Source organism: Oncorhynchus tshawytscha, linkage group LG31, assembly GCF_018296145.1.
Source record: "Oncorhynchus tshawytscha isolate Ot180627B linkage group LG31, Otsh_v2.0, whole genome shotgun sequence".
Taxonomy (NCBI): domain Eukaryota; kingdom Metazoa; phylum Chordata; class Actinopteri; order Salmoniformes; family Salmonidae; genus Oncorhynchus; species Oncorhynchus tshawytscha.
The window spans coordinates 12510217-12532634 of NC_056459.1; the positions used below are offsets into that span (position 1 = coordinate 12510217).

A 22418-nucleotide genomic window follows, 5' to 3' on the forward strand; every position below is an offset into this window, starting at 1 on the left:
AAAAATTACAGACCTCTACATGCTTTGTAAGTAGGAAAACCTGCAAACTCGGCAGTGTATCAAATACTTGTTCTCCCCACTGTAGATATTCCATTAAAAAGCTGCCATTTCCAGCTACAATAGTCATTTACAACATTAACAATGTCTACACTGTATTTGAGCAATTTGATGCTATTTTAATTAAAACATTTGCTTTTCTTTCAAACACAAGGATATTTCTAAGTGAACCTAAACTTTTAAACTGTAGTTTCTATTTAAAATAAGCCACAATCTAGTTGCAATATTAAATCGTAGCCACCCCCTAATTTTTAAAAATAAATAAACGTTAAGTTGTTTAAATCAAATTAAGTCTACGTTATCCAGCAGGCTACGCGGGGGACAGGTGGTTGAAGAATGTCTTGCATGGCTAAGCAAGGAGTTTAGTTGAAGTATATGTTCATTAAAAAGTAGTTACACCTACGCCCTGGTTTGTCATTATACAAGGAGCAAACATAACATTTTGTCCGATTGGTAGTCGCTATGACGAGACAGAAAATTAAGTAGTAACTCTGCAAATTTCCGCGACGAAAATGAAACATTCTACCACAAGAGCGATGGCAACGAGCTGCAGCAGTGAGAGTGACAGCAGCGAGAGCGAGTCTGCATTGGAATCTGTTGACGGGCATGCTGATGAGCTACATACCGTATTAAGAGAAATTGACACTCTACCCGTTTCCCGACATGGATAGGCTTAGTCCTCCTATGTAGTTAACAGGCAAGCTATCTGACAATTGGAAACGTTTCAAGCAGAGATGAAATATCTACCTAGCAGCCGGTGGAGCAGGGGAGATGACAAATTTCATTTTTCTGCATGTTATTGGAGAGTATGCATTGGACATTTACAATAGCTTTCAGCTAGATGAGGCAAACTGGACATTGACTGTGCTAATGGCAAAATTTGATGAGTACTTTGTACCAAGCCAGAACGTCACGTTTCTCTCTCAAGATAAGAAACAGGGAGTCCGTTTTGACCAGACTGAGCTGAATACTGAGCAAAACGTCTCACTAGTGAAAGACAGGATAGTCTGTGGTATACTTGATAATGTACTCAAGGAGAGATTGCTGTGTGAGTAAGATTTAACTTTGGATAAAGCAGTGAATATGTGTCGAGCAGCTGAAACCACCAGAGCACAAGCTAAAGAGCTGCACAGGGATGAGACGTCAGTGCAATAAAAAGAGAGGAGCACACAATTCCTTACAAAACAAAAACAAGCAAAAGAGAGAAAGCAACACTACATGTGGGAAATGTGGATTTATCCACAAGCCAAAAAAATGCCCTGCATATGGCAAATCATGTAACAACTGTGGGAAAAATAATTTCTCAAAATGTTGCAAAGTTGAGGCTGCAAAGAAAAAGGTTCACACAGTCGAGGAGATGGAAGAATTCTGTGGAAATATGCAATGCAGTAAAGGCTGAATGGATTGTGCCATTGACTGAATGAAACTATAATACCATTCAAGCGTGATACTGGAGCTCAGGTAAACCTGTTGTCGCTGGATGACTACAAAACACTGAAGGTGAAGAGCAAAATACACCTGGTGAAAATCAAGGTTACTGGTTATACTGGGGAGAACGTACCAGTCAAAGGAAAACAGTTCAAAATACACCCAGTGAAAATCAAGGTTACTGGTTATACTGGGGAGAACGTACCAGTCAAAGGAAAACAGTTCAAAATACACCCGGTGAAAATCAAGGTTACTGGTTATACTGGGGAGAACGTACCAGTCAAAGGAAAACAGTTCAAAATACACCCGGTGAAAATCAAGGTTACTGGTTATACTGGGGAGAACGTACCAGTCAAAGGAAAACAGTTCAAAATACACCCGGTGAAAATCAAGGTTACTGGTTATACTGGGGAGAACTTACCAGTCAAAGGAAAACAGTTCAAAACACAGCTGGTGATCGTGGAAAAGAGTGTGCAGCCTATTCTTGGAATGAATGCATGTTATGACGGCTGCGTGATCCCATGATGTTTATACTTGCGTACTATTGTTTGTACAGATGAACGTGGTACCTTCAGGTGTTTAGAAATTGCTCCTAAGGATGAAGCAGACTTGTGGAGGTCTACAATTTTTTTCTGAGGTCTTGGCTGATTTTTTTTTGTTGTCAAGCGAAGAGGCACTGAGTTTGAAGGTAGGCCTTGAAATACATCCACAGGTACACCTCCAATGGACTCAAATGATGTCAATTAGCCTATTAGAAGCTTCTAAAGCCATGACATTCTTTTCTGGAATTTTCCAAGCTGTTTAAAGGCACAGTCAACTTAGTGTATGTATACTTCTGACCCACTAGAACTGTGACACAGTGAATTATAAGTGAAATAATCTGTCTGTAAACAATTGTTGGAAAAATGACTTGTGTCATGCACAAAGTAGATGTCTTAACCGAATTGCCAAAACTAGTTTGTTAACAAGAAATTTGTGTAGTGGTTGAAAAACGAGTTTTAATGACTCCAACCTAAGTGTATGTAAACTTCCGACTTCAAATGTATGTCTCTATAAGAGTGGTATGCAGTGCTTTGGCTGAAGGAAAGATGAGGCAAGGAGAGTGCTGTAGTATCAAATTCAAAGAACATGTGGAGAAATGTGGCGCTATTGTAGTTCTCATACCTCCTGCTGCCATAGCCAATAGATGTGCTGCTGCGTCTGCTCCATACTGCAGCACTGCAGCAGCATACACCACCCTCTTTTTGTTTGATTGAACAGAGGATGGATAGAGCGGTATGGCAAGGGACTGAGAGATTCAGAAGATAGAAGACCAATGGCAATATGAAAACATTCCAAATCTACCATGAATAAACAAACTGGCATCAGATTGATGTAAATCAAGGGCAGGGGACATGAAAGAGACATAAAAGTGCACAAACATGAAAGAGATATAAAAGTGCACAGATAAATAACTTCAGATTCTCCTAATTTTTTAAATCTGAAATTGTGGTCAGTGTTTTGTTTTGTTTTTATGACACTGAAGGCACTCAAAGATCTATGACGCAAAGTGCAGAAAGCTGGAGGAATAGCTTGCACTTGATAGTTTGAAGATGGCCCGTTTTCTCCTTTCCTTGCTAGAGACTTCATGTTTTCTGACTCCTTACTGATTGTGGGACCACCACTGGACACAGTGGGAGACAGAGTTGGAGACTACTATGTCAACACCCCTCAAAGGCCACTGTGTCCATAGTAACACAATGTCCATGTCATGGTAATGTTTGCATGTTCACTGTGTTGGATGCGTGTGTGTGTGTTATGCTCTATTACATGTAGGTAAGAAATAGCCATATAAGCCTATATATAGTTCAAAGATTAAGCTCGTCTCAAGCAAATGCCTGTATATGAGAGAGCGAGAAAGAGAGCGAATGCAAATGCTTGTGCGGCACCACAGAGCCAATGGAATAGTCCCAAAGGGCAATTTTTGAAATACCTATTTGACAGCTCTGCAGTGACTCACGATAAGCGATAGACATGTTTGAGTGTGTCTGCTCTTTTACAAGGGCTCTCTATGAGCCCTTGTGTCATTATCGGTCCCCCGGCCCCGATTAAGCCCCCCGTATTAATAACGGATGGTCCCAAATAATATTTATCGCCTTACATAGGAACTGTAATTGGAATCACCTAGAGACACTGCAATGACTCACTGTCGAAGACTCTTCACAGGCCCTCATTACTGTCAACCTTAATGACCTGTTAACAACGTCCTTCAGCTAACCTTTAGCCAGGTTATAAGCTGGTGCTGGATCAATGCAGACCACTGGAACTCTCCCCCATGCTGATGTAGGTCTGGAATGTCAGGTATTCTGGTGCAGTATAGAACCTGCTTTGTGTCAGTGACAACATTAGCCAGGTATCTGTGATTGAGCAAGTTTGATTGAGATACCGTATATGGGCAAGAACATTGGCAAATAGGCTAACTATCAGGGACCAACCATTCCAACCGGTGGAGAGTGGCTGTATAGGTGTCACTGGTAGGAAGTAATCTCACTTTTCTGGTCTCACAGATTTTTACCAGGAAAGGAAATTAAACTCCTGCACCTTTGATTATGGGGAGTGCTGGGGATGAAGGCAGTGAGTTGAAACAAAGTTGACTTGTTTGTACACTAAATTCATGTGTACGATAAGGTTTGAGGAAGCACAATATCTCAAATGTCTATGGACATGAAGAAAGATGTATATATTACACAGGTGTCACTTTGCATATAAAACATTTCATGCAAAAACGAATTGGCAAACTTTCAAATCAAGTTCTTGGTTTGTAAATCGATCAAATTTTACAAACCAAGACCAAATCTAAAACGTTTATTAATGATGCCCCTGGATGCACAGCTCATGGATTATGCACTCAGAGGGAAGCAAGGTATGGATGGAAATGAACCAAACATGACTGGTGGTCCAATTAAATTACATCCCTAGCTCACCGCAACACCAATCCATAAAACGTACTGCTCTTGCATTGCTTGCTCTCGTTGATGTTTCCTTTGCACTTTACACAGTCCAATTTTTAATCATCTCAAAGGAATGCACAGAATACACAATGTCCATGTTTCCCAGTGCAATGAAAATAGATTTACACAGCCCCCGAAGATGAAATATCAATGAGAGATAGGAAGTATTGGATATTAGTCATTGGCATTAAAAATGCTGCCTTTTTTACTTACATGGTGTTTAAAATGTCTCATCATTTGATAACCTCGTAACCCCTTGCAAACACGCCCCTACTCAAATAAGCTTGAGAGTGACTATCTGCTCCTGAGAGAGATGAATTCTCCACAATGTTTCTCTTGGCACAAAACACAATTTCTCATGCAATTAGGAGCTGCTAATGTAACACTAAGCATTTTCACATGAATCACAGACCACCACTTTACTTTCCACTTAGGGTGTTTATTAAATACCACTAAAATGTGTGGCTTGATTTCTCTGTATTTAGAAGCCCTCAGAGCATATAGGCTTTATTGAAATGATATCATAATAAAAAAGATGATGCAGTGGGCCTATGGGATACATAAGAGATTGTGTTGGATATGGTTTAGGATAGGTAAGTTTGGAACACCATAACACTATTTCATAGACAAAATTCCACAAGTCTCACACAGGCAAGCACTAGAGCACCTGCATTGCGCTCACCTGGCTCTCTAAGGTCCCACGCTGACTCGGCAGTAGCCTAGTCTGAGGCATTAATTGATGGGTTTTGTCGTCGGCTCTCCATCGTGCTGATGTTGCTTTCACCTTGATCCTTTTTTCAGTTGGCAGTGGGCCTGCATGGTCTCCGACCGAGTAAAAAACAACATCCAACCGTCTGCCAACCGTGAGTAGGCCTATGTCAACCATATCCAGGACTTGGCTTGTGCAAGTGATTTGGGTGATATATGTGCCAGGTATGTTAAGCAAACTTTATTTACAGTTTGCTGATCAAAGAGAACAACCGCAACACTTTTACTCTGGCATTGAAAAACATTTGACTTTTCAAAGGAGGAAAATCATTTGCACATCGGAGTAGGCCTGTTGCAGGTGCGTGGGAATAATTGATATCAAAATAGAAACTCGCACACTGCTCTTTTATTCGGTTTATTTATTGGCCTTTGTCAGAGCTTTTCTTTTGTTTATTTTTCAAAAGTAGAAATAGATTAAGTTCTAAGTTTGTTTGCAGTATTGTTGTTGCTTATAATGTAGTTTAATTAGTAGCATAGTAATGATTAGGGTAACTTGAAAGTCATTTCAGGTCATTGATGGTTTGACTAGATAACATTCTAGCTGTCCATTGGTCCCTCTAAGGAAAAAAGGCAATGAACTTATAAAAGAAAATGAAAATAGCTTTGATGTTTTTCCTAAGGGGTGATGTTTTGGGTCACTAAGACCCAAAAGGGGGTTTAAGCACTACATTTTTTGAGCACATTCAATCAGTATGAACAATCAAATGGACCATGACCAGCAGTTCATCATCTGTATTATTCCAAGGTAGGTTGCTCCCATTTTGAAAGGCTATTAATCAAATCAATCATATGGGAAAGCTTGGCTGCAAGTACCAAATGCTTGAAACAAAAAAATCTTTCAGTATAAGAAAATGATCAGGAATCAAGGTAAGACCCAAGTGCAGACTGTGTGAAGTTACAATGCTTATTGTAACCACAGGGGCAGGCAAATGACAGGTCAAGGCAGGCAGGGGTCGATAATCCAGAGGGGGAGCAAAGGTACAGGACAGCAGGCAGGCTCAGGGACGGGCAGAGCGGACAGGCACAGGGTCAAAAACCAGTAGGACAATACAGGCGCTGACAGGACGAACGCTGGTAAGCTTGACAACTAAGACGAACTGGCACAGACAGACAGAAAACACAGGTATAAATACCCAGAGGATAAGTGGGGAAGATGGGCGACACCTGGAGGGGGTGGAGACAAGCACAAGGACAGGTGAAACAGATCAGGGCGTGACAAAAATTGGAACATAATTGTGTTCATATGGTGCATGGGGTTCCAATGGTACATTTGTTATATTAGCACCCCCTTCAGATCAATTTCCCCAAAATGTAAACACAAAATGTAGGAACTCCAGTTGGGGTCTCAACTTACTGTTGCGAGTTAGAATTAGTAGAATACACATGGTGCAACTTCAACATTTGGTTTTGCATAAGCAGTTTTACTCTGTCAGTCACTGGTAGTCAGTCAATTAGCCCAGGTCAGCTAATTTCTTTTTATTGCTAAGTTAGTTTAGCGGCCAGCTATCTAAACTTGTTATCATGGTCGAATTAACAGCTGGGGGGGGCCATTGATTTTGTTAGTCAGTCTCACTATTGATAAACCAGTGTGTCAGTCTAAGTAACATAATACAAAAATCCACATCAAAATCTGTGAGTTTAAGCTAGAGATATTATGTTTTTTTGCAAGGGCTGTGTCTCAATCCACCACATCTGCCTGTGTTGGCCTTCCGCATCAGTCGGACACCTCCATCAAAGTTGCCCTTCCCTGTACTAGCCTATAATATGGGAAGAGGGAGCAAGTTAATGTTAATGTCAGTATGAGTCAGCATGACTGATGTTATAAAAAAAACGATATAATTAAAATAAAATTGCATCCACGTGAAAAAGACAAAGAAAATGACTGGACACAAATAGGTTTATTTGGTTTAGGCATTGGAATCTGAGCATGGAAGAAAAGAGTAGAGGTACAGACATATTAAAAGCCTTTTAAACAAATACATCACCATATGTAGAGACTAAGCTGTATTATCCCATGTGATAATTCCAGAGGTTTGTACAGAAATGTATGAGTTTAACCCTGAGAAAATAGAAATCTTATAAGCAGCCATGGATAGCAAGACTTCTATTCAGTTGTAACCTACCAGGGGGAAGAGGAAAAATAGGAGCTTTCATATTTCAAGTATGTGTGCGAGCAGATAGCAGCCTTAGAATGAATGAGCAAGAGTTGACACACTCTGATGCCTCTTAAAATGTATCGGGCAATTGAGCACCTGGACACTTTGTATTTCTTTCATCCACCATGGATGACCAGAATACCAATGAGGGTAAAGCAGGAAGTGTAAGAGTGCCTGAGTGAGTACAATATTGTGTGAAACTTGTTGTATGTTTTTTTTTTCTTGAGTGTTATGTACTAAATAGTCTCAAGAAAACATTGTGTCACCAAGATGGCCGACTTGTTCTATTTTTACAAGGTTAAGAGATAATGAGCCAGACAGCTCAATTAATTTAACTTCTGTGTGAATATGGTGACAGAAGCACGGCATTCTTGAGTTGATTTATGTAATTCTGTGTCTTGAAATAATTAAATAAATACATCTGTAATGACGTTTGCTTTTTGTACCACACGGCCTGTGAAATGATCAACACAAAGACATGCAGAAAATGAGACGGCTCGGTCTCCGTCTATGGCTACAGCTTTCAAACACATTATGTTAGTCACTTACTTTCTTTCTTGGCCCTGAGACAAGGACACATCATCGTCTCTAAACAGTGTCGTATTACAGTTTCATGTTATATCCTCACCAGAGGTATGGTTTCGGAAAGCAAAGGAAATCAACTTTAAAGCATTGTTTTTTCTCATGGATCCTAGCAATCAGTTTCTAGTTCTCTACATTTGTTTTGATTTGTTTCTATCTGATGGGCCTTGTGGGCAGATGAGTATCACTTTGTAAGGCTTTGCCAAGAAAAACTTGAATTTGTTTAAATGCTCTGTTAGGGTACACGTTATCTTTAAAGTATTATGTTTTCTCACCAAAATCCCACCTTCTTGCCCAAAACCCAACACGTGTCCGTGTTTTTTTTCTTAATTTCTAACAAATTGTTTTACATCATCCTTACATTTCTACAAACCAAAAAATGAGAAAGGGGTTACGATAAAAAACATTTTTTTTTTAAATTCACATAAAGTCTCAGTTTTGGTAACTTTTCCTGTCTACAGCAGTAAGAACAACATGTTGAGGAGGATAAATACAATTTTTAAAAGAAGAACCAGCAAAGATTTGTATTAATGAGAAATCTAGTTCTGACGCTAAATGGCTTCAAACTAAAGAGAAAAACAGTTTAAAACATCTCCCAGATCACAACACTTTGTTTTCTTTCTTTTGGTATCACATTTGTTTCACCCCTTTCAATTCTAAAATAAGAAACGAGACCTGGAGTAAAAGTCTTTGTCAGACTTTTATACTGCAGTGTTTTTGCTAAACCTTTAACACTCATTGACATGAACCTTGAGGACTGTAGAGCTTTATTAGGAAACCACTTCTTTTGGTCCTTTTCCTTGGAATATGGGAGCCACTGTGGGCCTATACAACCGATTTTATTTTGTACCAATATACCCTGTTAAAGACTTTAATAACAGTTCAGTTACATGTTTAATACAACCAAGTGCGAGTAACAAGCACTTGTCTGATACTTGGACCTAAAATAGTTATGTTCTTTGGTTTATCCCGTTATCTTCTGTTAACAATTTAAAGCTGTTTTAGATGATTCCTGTTGGCATATTTTGCCCTCAAGGTTCACAAACTGTCATAGAGTACACACATATACATACATACTTTCATACATACACGGATGATCCTGTGCTTTGGTCATGAGTAAATGTCATCAAAGGTAAAGACTATGAATGTTAAAATATGTAAAAAGGTATTTGGTCACAATAGTATTTTTCATAAGACAGCTAGTTATTTGGCAATTTCAACTGTACTATTAGAAATAGAAAGTAAGTACTCATTTTTGTATCAACATAGAACATCTCCTTGAAAATATATCCCATTTTCATTTGGTTACTCTTTAAAGGTTAAAAGTTATATTCAACAAAATGTGATAGTTTCATGTCAAAAGGGGCAAGCCAAGAAAGCCATACAAAAGGACTATTCTTCTATTAAACAAGGCTAATTCACGTATCCTATAATGGCAATTAAATCAAAAAGAACGTTTTTGGCTTAGGTTCAGATAAAGCACTCTTCATACTGGCTACCCCTTAATACAGGAACAACAAAAATCTGAAAACAATGGCGTAGTTTATCTCTTAAAGGAAGGTTATGAAGGAAAAAAATGAAAACCATTACAAATTTTACATCTTTGGACATCATTCAGCTTGGTTTTCATATAAAAACTTTTTGGGATAGGCTGACGAGGTGTTCTATAGTGGAAACTAGTGCCATGTCCATGCGTTCCAGGTCAGTATCTCCATTAAACTCCCTGGAAACAACATTTTCAGCAGTCGGCTCAAAGCACCCACAAGTTCCCATGGCAACCGATTTGGCATCTGGAGAGCCAACCAATCAGTATGGCCTAGAACAATCACCTGTTTGGCTTTGTGTCGGAGACCTTTCGAAATTCCATCGGGTTTGTGTGGACAAAACAAGCAAGTGAATTTACCCTTTTTTTAAGGATGACCACCTCTTGTTTTTTTTGGAGGACTCTATGAAAAAGGCCAGAGCATATCTAATTTCCTTTCATAACGGGGCAAAGGATCGTAGATACATTCTTTTGGGTCCATGTTTTCCATAAGGTACCATCCAATCACAAATACATCTTTGGAGATGGACATTCGTACAACATAGGAGGTGTTGTCGCAGGTATGATCACCAAAACGGCATGCCTACATCTTGAAGGAAATTGCCGGAAAATTACCAAACCTGTTGGACCCCCTCAGGCTTTGAACCGGACGGAGTTCTGTCTCAGCAGGTCCCTGGTAAGGACAAAGGCTTGTGCTCGTGACAAAGGATGGAGTGGGTTTGGCTAAGGCAAGTGGACAGGGTGTGGGGATGGTAACGCTCAGACACTGCCACAGTTTGGCTCTCCATGGCAGTCATTCAGGTGGGCACCCTGATGCTGGGCAGTGGCTGGCACGGGACTCTGGCATTGGCACAAGAAGTGAGGGGGAAGGGGGGGATCAAGGGTATAGGATTTATTTTGGGGTTCTGAGGTAGGCTTGCTCAAGCAGCATCCATCAGGCTAACGTTAGCCTCAACTGTGACTCGGACAATCACATCAGACTGAGGTAGCTATCTTTGGAGGTAGATTTTGGTTAGAGTGGTTTGGGTAAATGTGGGGGAGGGTTGTGGTTGCCTTAAATGGTTCCTCCAGACATTGAGGCTAGTATGGTGATAAAGACAATCAACTCAATAAGGCTATTAGCAAGGCCGCGTCGTCACTTGTGTCTGTTAAGTATTGCAGAGCTAAGGCTAATTAAAGATAATGTAATGTTCCCTGACAAGAAGTTAGCAGGAATTCTCAGTGGAGTTTAGTACACTTAGTGCAAAGATTTCCTAAGTGGACCGGAACGTATATAGAGATCCTAAAGGGCCCCAGTAAGTCATTATATTTGGCATCAGCTGGGGCCTTATTAGCACAGTGCGAATGCATGTACTGTTACCAAGGGGACATCATTGAAACAGAACGTTTTGGTTATATCTGCTCCCCTTGGCAAGATAAGAAAGCCCAACATAATAGGACGGCATCTGTAGGAGGAGGCATTTCTCAAGGCTAGCATTCTGAATTCACATGTGCACGTGCACAGAACAGACTTTGGTTTAAGAGGAGGGAAGGCGAGAGAGTACAGTGGAAACATGGAGCCTTTTTTTGTTAGCAGCAGCAGGTTTGTTGGTGGATGGATAGAACTATGGCGGACCCCTGGCGTCACAGGACACTAGGGTGGCGTGTGAATGGGGATTTGGTTGGGCAGGCGAGGTGGAGTATCCATCGAGAGGCAAACTGTTGGGATGGAGGGTAGGTAAGGGTTTGGGGGGTTATTGGCCAATGTTAGCCTGTGCCCATGCCAGGCAGACCAGACGAGTGCTGCTCGATGAGGACCTGGCATTGGGCCGGACGCACCGGACCCCCCCCATGACAGGTGGTGTCACGACTCTGGAAAAGAAAGAAAGACAAAAGACAGAGTGTCAGTCTATCATTTATTCCTCCTTTTGTCCAATGATGATTGCTTCTGCATTGTTGTTGACCAATCATCTTGTTCACAATTTCTACTCCTGGACTTAGTAACATCGATATTGTTCAACACAGCTCTGGGGATCCAATTCAATCAAATAAAAAAACGAAGTGCCACGTTAGCCCCAAACCTTTTGAAAAACACACCCTAGTCTCTAGAACACCTTGAAGTAATATATTTTTTCCTTGACGTGGTAACAATGTTTCGTTCAGTGGTAACAAATCCAGGCTTGATTGACTAGAGCCCGGAGGCTTGTAATCTATCATGGGGTCAGAAATCACAGACGGATGAGATCTAGATCTCAGATCGAATAGTTGGATGAGCTTGTGACAACAGAGAGATGGGAGTGCGAGCATGATAGATCAATTCATCCTGAGATATCGGATGTCCTGAAGGTGTCAACTTTGTTTTAGAAACTGAGTTATAACTGGAGGCCAAACTACTGTGACGTCAATGCATGTGTCCTGGCAACCCATATCCTGCAGCTCTGATGTCATCGATGATTCAATTATAAGACTGCGACCTCTATTTAGCCACCTCCAATCTGTTACAGGGATGAAAATAGCCAATAGAACTGTGGGCGAACAAAACGAATGGCCACATTGAGTGAGAGGTTAGCTTAGTGTTTGCTGTGCAGTGAATGAGTCAGTATGCCAATGTCTCAGCGCACCGGCCCTCCTACCTGAGGCACTAACTCCAGGGTGACTTCTACAGGACGACTGACCCCCTCTTTGGGGATCCCGTTTTGTCCCAGCTGTCCCCGGTCCTCCCCTCTTGGAACAGACCAGCTGTACTGAGTCCCTTTACTGCAGAACAAACTGGGGACATTAATACATTTCAATATTACATGCATACAAGTCCACTCTAAAAAACAACACACACGGCTTCACAAATACAACTAACATGTAATGTACCAAAGTTGACGTTCACAATCTCACACTGACAAGATAAATCATAGGCGATCAGGATATATCTAAAGTTTACCTGGCCTTAAAAACCCAATCTTATAATGAAAGTACAGTACTAGAAGCAAAGCAACACCTAGTGGTTCCCAAAACGTAGGGCCCCTCCTTACCTGTGACGGTACCCAAACATGAGGAAGAGTACACAGAAGATGATGCAGGCCATGCCGATATGAATGCCCACCACTATACCACCCATCGAGCCCTCGCTCTCCTGTCTACAGGTACACTGGTTCTCCCCACCTGCAACCAAGAAACACATGATGAGTACATCCATACATTCATTAGCCCGCACAAATACAGAGTCAGAAACATTATGAGAAAACATATTCTATCCTTGTGGCAATGCCAAACACAAGTCTAACTAATAGATTCACCCCAAAATAAACTTGAAGCAAAAAGTGCAGAAGATTACCAAATAATTAATACTTGTCTTGAAAATAGTGTTTATTACGCAGTACTGACTCGACTCTAATATTTATTGGAAACTCACCACTGGTTTTGGCACTGCTGCCTTCTTCTGCCAGTGACACCAGCCTCTTGGAGCAGTCGCTCTCGCCGTTCCCGTTATAGGCCACTAGTTTGACTTCATACACCGCGCCGGTTTCTGCAAGAACAAGTCATAAGGCGACAGTGCCACATTATAAAATCCCTTCGACAATTTCGAAGGTCATATTTTTTTTAAATGGGGAGAAATTGAACGAGCTTTATTGACTGCTTGCGCGAAATAAGCCAAGCTATTGATTTGGCGATTGAAAGAGATTGAATTTTGGGAGCATGTAGTTTTTCACTCTTCCCTGGACTGTTCCTTTCCCCTAATGCCTCCCTCCCTAACCCACTTACAACTGTCTTTCCTCTCACTCTGTCATCTCTATCTTGATATCTCCAACATCCTCCCATGTCTCCCTCTTTTAATCTCTCGATATAGATTTAGTCATTGCTACAGTATGAGAAAGCTTATGCTCTGAATGCAATGATGCCGATCAGTAGCTGACACCAACCCATGCAGTCATTTTCCACTTGGTGGCTTTACATTTAACCTTTGTTTTTTTTTTTACAGATACAGCAAAACATGTCAGAAGAAGAAACTAAAGGAACATTCGAAGGTCTCCTTTTCACATTTTGTGAAAGGATATTACGTATATCTTCCATGCGCATGGTAATTAACTCGCTGTCACATGATCATTCAAATATGGGGTAATTGTTATTCTCGGCACCACTACAACCTTTTAAATCCAGCACTGGCCTGAAGATAACCTCATTGGAAAATCAATATCACATTTCATCTTCTTCAAAATTTTCTGACATTCAGTTATAGGAAAAAAACATGTGGCGGCAGTGCAGGAGTATAGGAGTGACTCAAGGTCCACACATGAAAGATTGGACCCCAGATGGTTGGTTAAGAAGACTGCTATGAGGGAGGGGAAAGAAATTAAAACTGCTGTATTACACCAGGTGTAAGTTCAACTTATTTGAATGATGAAGTCTTTAAAAATAATTTAATTGTAACACTTTTTTATTTTATTTAATATATTATTATTTTATACCATCAAATATAATAAATGTAATCTCTCTCTCTCTCACTCTCACTCTCTCACTCTCACTCACCAAGGCGGGAGATGGTGTGGGCATTGACGTGGCAAGGGAACTGAACTGGCCCCTGGAAGTCGGCATGGGGGACCCTGCGGTAGGTGAGCCTGAAGCCCTCTGCCTTGCCAGGCTTGCTGGGGAGCTCCCATAGCACCTGGACTGCAGTGGAGTTCACCACCTTGGTGAAGAAGGTAGGGGGAGAGGGCACTACAGGAGGACAGATGAAGATTAGAACATTGGATGTGAAAAATAGAAATGAATGAATGATTGAAAAGGTCAGTGGAAAGATCGAAAGACTATAGAGATGGTTAGAGAAGCAGTATGAATGAGAGATTGTGTAGTAATTAAATTCATATGGAGAGAGAGAAAAAGAGAGGGGTGAGGATGAAATGATGATAGAACTCAAAGAGATAGTAAGACAGGGAGGAAAAACAAGGGAGTGTTTATCAGTGACCGTGGATGATTGGAATAGTATATGGGAAATGAAATAAGTGCACAGACATGGAGAGAACAGATGAGAAAAGTGGGATGTGAGATGTAAAATTTATGAAATTACATAAAGAGAGGGAAGAGGCGATGAGCACCTTTGATCGATCACAGGTTGTAAATAACCAGGCAGACTATCAGACCGTAGAACCATTTAAAAAAAATCTCAATCTTACCCCAGCCATATTCTAAATCTTATACTAGTCTAGCTACATCATCCTAAGCACTCTGCTGTCCGCTTTGTGCAATATACATGGAGCTACTGTATTTGGGGTAGGGGGAAGTACAGTTTGACATTTTCTCCCATAATATAATAGATGTTTAATTATTAATAATATAATATTATCTATGTTTAGGAATGCTTATAAATGTGAGTACATGTTTTCAAATGTTTACAAATAATAAAATACTAATTTATTAATAGTATATGTACACTATAGGTATAATCATACACTGTTTATAAATGGTTATTGTTGAAAATAATTATAAAGTGTAACTGATCGTAGCAAAAGCATGTTACTGGTGACCTACCGCCCCCTAGTGTTGTGGCCACCACAGTGCTGGACTGCTGGCTGGCACCCAGTGGGGAGTAGGCCTTGAGGTAGATGGAGTAGGTGGTGGCTGGCTCCAGGTTGGTGAAGTCATGCTGGAAGGTGGTTTTACTGACTGCCTCCTGCAGCTCTCTACTGTCTGGCTCTGGGGGGAACAACAAGCAGTGTTATCATTAGGGTTAGGTTCCATTTCAGCAGGCACACTCAGTCAAGTGCAGCTACAGTATTTAAAAGAAAACAAAATACTATCTCAATTGCTTAAACATCTGTCCTTAGTAAACATATCATTAGGCTGGCTTTCACCTGGCCAGGTCTTTTACATCAGCACAATGGAGGACAAGAGGCTAGCTTTGCTTTGAACGCTGACAGAGTATCACATAAAGACTCTCACTCACCGCTGATCTTGCGGATGTGGAGCACATAGCCGATGATGCCGTCGGTGATCTCTACGGGCGGCTGGATCCAAGCGAGCTGCAGGGCGCTGGAGGAGAGGGCGGTGGCCGTGAGGCCCTGGGGGGAGTCGGGCAGATCCTTGGCCAGGGACACGGCCAGACGGGCGCTAGCCTGGTTGGTGCCGGCCATGTTCTCAGCGATGCACTGGTAGATGGCCTCGTCCTCCGAGGTGATGCGCGTCACGGCCAGGGTGCTGGAGGATGGAGATTAAAGATGATTTTTTTCATCATTTATTTGAGTTAGGACATATTAAAACATTGGTATATTGGGTAAACAACAAGGGTTCATTTCTAACAGATGGGTTGGTTGGTTGTATGAATATGCATTCAAACAAATATTCAGATATACAACGGAATTATTTGTGATTCAAAACATAATCAGGCAGCTAATGAATCCCATCCTCTCGTGTTCAGTGCAAATGCAGAACTTCAGTCTACTTAACAGAGAGAGATGTCAGCCACTGTCGAACAGTGCCACCTTGAGGTGGAATATATGAACTGCTCTTCTGTAGGTCTGACCAGTCTTGATGAGAATGATATCATACCAGCACTAACTGATTTATATCAATTGAGAGGATGGGACCATGGTCCCAAAGCGTACACATCATTCAGTTAAATTGGTAATTCATAAATAATGTCTCGGATATGTCAAGGCAAAAACATTAAACACAGAATAATGGAAAGATCAACATTATTTCAAATGAGATTTTACACATATTTCACCATTTCTGATCATGGACTTTAGCCTAAATCAACTGCTAGTATGTGGGAATAACAATATCATCTCTATTGCTGCCCAACAAAAGTAGTTTGTTTCTGCTTTCAGTGGACAACCTTGGTTCCAGAGAATCTGGATGTTGATTTGGGGGTCTTTACGATTCCCCTTGGAAAAAAATCTAGGGGAAACGCTGATTTTACAGATTTAGCGTCTATTGTCGACAAACGTTTTACTTGCAATGATTGTGATATGTGTTTGTTTTACATACTTAAGCTGAATGCACTGACTGTAGGCCTAATTCACTATAGATAAGACTAAATGACAAAAAAAAACATACATGTAAACCCAGGGGTGTATTCATTATATAACCTGCTTACCGTTTAAGAACGGAAGCAAACACAACAAAACAAGAGTTTCTATTGTACAAATTCAGGAAGGCCCCTCCCCGTTTCATTCAGTTTGCTTCCGTTTAAGAAATGTTTTGCAACAGAATCGGCGTAATGAATACACCTCTGGTGTACAGTACCTGTTGTTGTTGGTGAGCTTGACATTGTCACCGGGCATCAGGATCTTGCCATTCTTCAGCCAGATGAGGTGAGGCTCGGGGACGCCCTGGGCCACACAGGTGAACACAGCACTGCCTCCCGCTGGTTTTGAGACAGACTGCGGCCACTGCATGAACTCAGGGGGAGCTGGTGGGAAGAGAATGATGTAAATTCAGCAAAAAAAGAAATGTCCTCTCACTGTCGACTGTGCTTATTTTCAGCAAACTTAACATGTAAATATTTGTATGAACTTAACAAGATTCAACAACTGAGACATAAACTGAACAAGTTCCACAGACATGGGACTAACAGAAATTGAATAATGTGTCCCTGAACAAAGGGGCAGGGGGTCAAAATCAAAATGAACAGTCAGTATCTGGTGTGGCCACCAGTTTAATTAAATACTGCAGTGCATTTCCTACTCAAGGACTGCACCAGATTTTCTGGTGTTACCTCACCAGAGATGTTACCCCACTCTTCCACCAAGGCACCTGCAAGTTCCCGGACATTTCTGGGGGGAATGGCCCTAGCCCTCACCTTCTGATTCAACAGGTCCCAGACGTGCTCAATGGGATTGAGATCCGGGCTCTTCGCTGGCCATGGCAGAACAGTGACATTCCTGTCTTGCAGGAAATCACGCACAGAACGAGCCGTTTGGCTGGTGGCATTGTCATGCTGGAGGGTCATGTCAGGATGAGCCTGCAGGAAGGGTACCACATGAGGGAAGAGGATGTCTTCCCTGTAAAGTTCAGCATAGAGATTGCCTGTAATGACAACAAGCTCAGTCCCATGATGCTGTGACACACCGCCCCAGACCATGACGGACCCTCCACCTTCAAATTGATCCCGCTCCAGAGTACAGGCCTCAATGTAACGCTCATTCCTTCAACAATAAATCCAACCATCACCCCTGGTGAGACAAAACCACGACTCGTCAGTGAAGAGCACTTTTTGCCAGTCCTGTCTAGTCCAGGTTTGTGCCCATAGGCGATGTTGTTGCCAGGGGGAGTCGGGCAGAAACAGCAGAGGGAACACCCCTATCCACATCGATGGAACAGTAGTGTAGAGGGTAGCAGGTTTTAAGTTCCTCGGCATACACATCACAGACAAACTGAATTGGTCCACTCACACAGACAGCATCGTGAAGAAGGCGCAGCAGCGCCTCTTCAACCTCAGGAGGCTGAAGAAATTCGGCTTGTCACCAAAAGCACTCACAAACTTCTACAGATGCACAATCGAGAGCATTCTGGCGGGCTGTATCACCGCCTGGTACGGCAACTGCTCCGCCCTCAACCGTAAGGCTCTCCAGAGGGTTGTGAGGTCTGCACAACGCATCACCGGGGGCAAACTACCTGCCCTCCAGGACACCTACACCACCCGATGTTACAGGAAGGCCATAAAGATCATCAAGGACATCAACCACCCGAGCCACTGCCTGTTCACCCCGCTATCATCCAGAAGGCGAGGTCAGTACAGGTGCATCAAAGCCGGGACCGAGAGACTGAAAAACAGCTTCTATCTCAAGGCCATCAGACTGTTAAACAGCCACCACTAACATTGAGTGGCTGCTGCCAACACACTGACACTGACTCAACTCCAGCCACTTTAATAATGGGAATTGATGGGAAATGATGTAAATATATCACTAGCCACTTTAAACAATGCTACCTTATATAATGTTACTTACCCTACATTATTCATCTCATATGCATACGTATACACTGTACTCTATATCATCGACTGCATCCTTATGTAATACATGTATCACTAGCCACTTTAACTATGCCACTTTGTTTACATACTCATCTCATATGTATATACTGTACTCGATATCAGCTACTGTATCTTGCCTATGCTGCTCTGTACCATCACTCATTCATATATCCTTATGTACATATTCTTTATCCCCTTACACTGTGTATAAGACAGTAGTTTTGGAATTGTTAGTTAGATTACTTGTTGGTTATTACTGCATTGTCGGAACTAGAAGCACAAGCATTTCGCTACACTCGCATTAACATCTGCTAACCATGTGTATGTGACAAATAAAATTTGATTTGATTTGATGTCTGGTGAGAACCTGCCTTACAACATGCCTACAAGCCCTCAGTCCAGCCTCTCTCATCCTATTGCAGACAGTCTGAGAACTGATGGAGGGATTGTGTGTTCCTGGTGTAACTCGGGTAGTTGTTGTTGCCATCTTGTACCTGTCCTGTAGTTGCCATCCTGTACCTGTCCCGCAGGTGTGATGTTCAGATACCAATCCTGTGCAGGTGCTGTCACTGCGAGGACGATCAGCTGTCCGTGCTGTCTCCTTTTAGCGCTGTCTTAGGAGTCTCACAGTACGGACATTGCAATTTATTGCCCTGGCCACATCTACAGTCCTCATGCTTCCTTGCAGCATGCCTAAGGCACGTTCACACAGATGAGCAGGGACCCTGGGCATCTTTCTTTTGGTGTTTTTCAGATTCAGTAGAAAGGCCTCTTTAGTGTCCTAAGTTTTCATAACTGTGACCTTAATTACCTACCATCTGTAAGCTGTTAGTGACCGTTCCACAGGTCCATGTTCATTAATTGTTTATGGTTCATTGAACAAGCATAGGAAACAGTGTTTAAACCCTTTACAATGAAGATCTGTGAAGTTGTTTGGATTTTTACAAATTATCTTTGAAAGACAGGGACGTTTCTTTTTTTTGGCTGAGTTTATTTGTTGTAAGTGTATTGTGTATGTAAGTGTATTGATTCATCTTTGTATCAATTGCATTTGCTTGTGATACTATGTAACTTTGCATGAAAGTAAAATATAGGACTAGCACTTTCAAAAAGTCAAGAGGGGAGGTGGATGATATGGGGAAAATGGGAGGAGGCCAATAGGAGAGGAGAAGAGAGGAGAGGAGACAAACGGAGAGTAAGCAGGTTAGTGATGTGGAGCGATGAAAAGGTTGTTTGGAGAAAAGATAGGAAGAAGGCAGAATAACAGAGGAGGATGACAATAGAGGAAAGATTGAGGGTGAAAGTAGAGAGAGGGAAAACGGCATCGATTAGAATGACAAGGCCTTTTGGGGGAGAGCATTGAGTTCTATGTGCTGTCAGTCTCACAATGAACTATAGAGGGCAGTACTGATCATGTTTTGGGGCAGCTGTACTATCATATAAAGGTGGTTATGATCATTGCAGTCCTTATAGTAAGGACCTTGAGAAGTGAATGTGATTTGATCATATCTCTAGACCCTATAGTTTTATACAGTTTCCTCTAACTTGCTAGAAACACAGCTCTCAAATCTAACTATCTAAATATACAGTAGTTCCCTGAGTTTGTCCTGACCATGTGACCTGACCAGGAAACACTTTGTCCTTAGTTATAGTAGCCTATAGCATACTACCCACATTACATATACTTCAATGTGTATCAATACATACAAACATCCCTACATCTACCACAACAGATCGATAAAAATATTCCCAATGATTTCCCCTCCTCTTCCCGGAGCTTGAACTTAACATATGGAGAGCCTAGACTTCCAGAGGACAGCCTAGCCTAATCTAACCCTAACCCCAGTCCCCACTTCTCTATCCCCATTTTGACCCTGCCTGGCCCTCTGGTGTCCCCGGGACAGATGCAGGGTTCGTCGTCCCGCCTGACACCAAGCTCAATAGCACACAATGGGACATGCATATATGTAGAGACCCCCAGCCCCTTTCCCCCTAAGCATCTAATTGATCTATTGACACTGACACCCCCTGAGCCCCTGTCCTCACCCCTCCCTGGCTGAGACCCAGAGAGACTGGGCCTGGGAAGAGAGAGAAACAGGGTCCAGTGAGAGGTAGAGAGGGAGGGAGGGAGAGTATGAGAGAAGACAGAGAGAGAGTGCGAGAGAGAAGGGAGAAATATGGAGGAAGGGAGGAATTGAGAGATGAGGTTGTGAGTACTGGAGGGTGTGTGTGTGTGGGGGGGGGGTCAAGGGTCATAGAGACACCCATTAAAATAGAAGACCATTAATCAATGGAGGCATAGATTTTATATTCCCCAAACTGCTTTCCCTCTGATGGGCCCCAATTTCTTTAAACATATGGACACCAATACAGATCCCCAGGATCTATAAAAGGCTTGGAGGGAGTTGTTGTTGAGCAATGGCCGTCAAAGTGTCTTTTGTCTTTTGCTTGTTTGTTTAATCGGTAAGAGGAATGTTGAGGGAGATGTGAGGACATAGAGACACATTAAAAGAAATTGAATTGCAAGAGAACTCTTGGAAGTTAATCTGAAGTTCACTTCAGCCTGTCTTGTAGCTGCCTGTTTGAGTTTGTCATTAAATCTAAGGCATTGCCAGCTGTAGCATTGAGCACTGTAGCATTTAGGTTAATGGCCGTCAAATATGTCTACACTATGTTTTTTCCATTATATTTCACACCGAATTCTCACAGAGCTCTAATGGATGATGAACAATAACTTGAAATTGAGAGTGACTATATCATGTCACTACTATGTCATGTCACTAGCCTGATGATGTATCATTTTATTTCAGATGTTGGAGATGATAGCATGCACTGGTTTCAAACACCCAGTCTGCTGTTGTTCTGTGAAAGGGTTGAGTTTGTGTTAGGAGAGATGATGACAGCAGGGGGGGACTAGTGAGGGATAAATATTGGGCCGATTGTTGGGAGGGGCGACTGGAATGGATGTCTGAAGCACAAAGGGGGTGTTTTTTGTGTGTGTGTGTCACGTGTGTATGTGTGGCGGTGAATGTGCGCACATGTGTGTGTGTGTAACTGTGTCATCAGTCTACACCCAAATAGCCTTCTTTCGCCATGACTCCAGGTACACTTCACACTTCAGCAAAAAAAAATTTGGTTTAAGGGGAACGTAGAAAAACTAATTTTCTCACTCTTTTTAATATATTAATACATTAAAACCCAATAGAGGTGGAGCCAAGGAGAGAATTGCTGTCCATCCCTTCAGCTGATCAACTGTGTCTCTCCAGCTGAGATCTAACCGTCAGTTTCAGTGTCCATACATCAGGTCAATCCATAGCACGTATTGATCAATTAGACTTTTAGCAGAGTCTTAGACCTGACCTTGAGTTTCATCACCAGGGGCATTCCTCATCACCTTCCTTCGTTTAGCTTTTTGTCTTTTGTGGTAGGAGTATATTTTTGAAATATATATCATGTAGGTTATGTTGTTACTAGTTATAGTTTCCTAGATAGTGTGAATCAGAGTTGTATAGAGATCCTTATACAGTATGACTTGAATATGGCCCTCGCCTCAGTTACTTCATATACATTGTGTGAAGTATGTTCATCAAAAAGTAACTGATTTAGTTCTAACACAATTTATTTTGTAAATCGAGTTTTGGAATATGTTTTACATATTTACATAATGGACACGATTTGGTATGTTTCTAACATGTGTTTTATAGTCCGCTTACAAAGTATGACGGTGATGTTTCTAACTTTATACATTCTGATGTTTATTTTTTTCTAATCCATGTGGTGTGTTCTGTCACTTAAGTGACACATTCATGAAATAATGCCCTATTTCCAAATATGTATGTTCTACTTTCTGACAAATATGCCGTTTGGTTCTGACACTCATATCTAACATGAGCAAGTCCCCCTCAGTAAGCTGACAGCTGTGGGATATGCATTTTAAAGCATTTCAA

The 22418-nt window shown here is 41.7% G+C and overlaps 1 protein-coding gene across 1 annotated transcript in view; it reads right to left on the reverse strand.

The window, feature by feature from the left end:
* Window positions 1-11270: 11270 nt before the first annotated feature.
* Window positions 11271-22418, reverse strand: part of LOC112229327 (immunoglobulin superfamily DCC subclass member 3-like) — a 36211-nt gene continuing 25063 nt past the window's right edge. Inside the window, exons 7-14 of the mRNA XM_042309825.1 lie at window positions 16740-16905; window positions 15439-15689; window positions 15024-15188; window positions 14025-14213; window positions 12913-13023; window positions 12530-12659; window positions 12137-12272; window positions 11271-11375 (exon numbers count right to left, since the gene is read on the reverse strand). Coding sequence (XP_042165759.1) covers window positions 11271-11375; window positions 12137-12272; window positions 12530-12659; window positions 12913-13023; window positions 14025-14213; window positions 15024-15188; window positions 15439-15689; window positions 16740-16905 — 1253 coding nt within the window. The remainder of the gene's footprint in view (window positions 11376-12136; window positions 12273-12529; window positions 12660-12912; window positions 13024-14024; window positions 14214-15023; window positions 15189-15438; window positions 15690-16739; window positions 16906-22418) is intronic.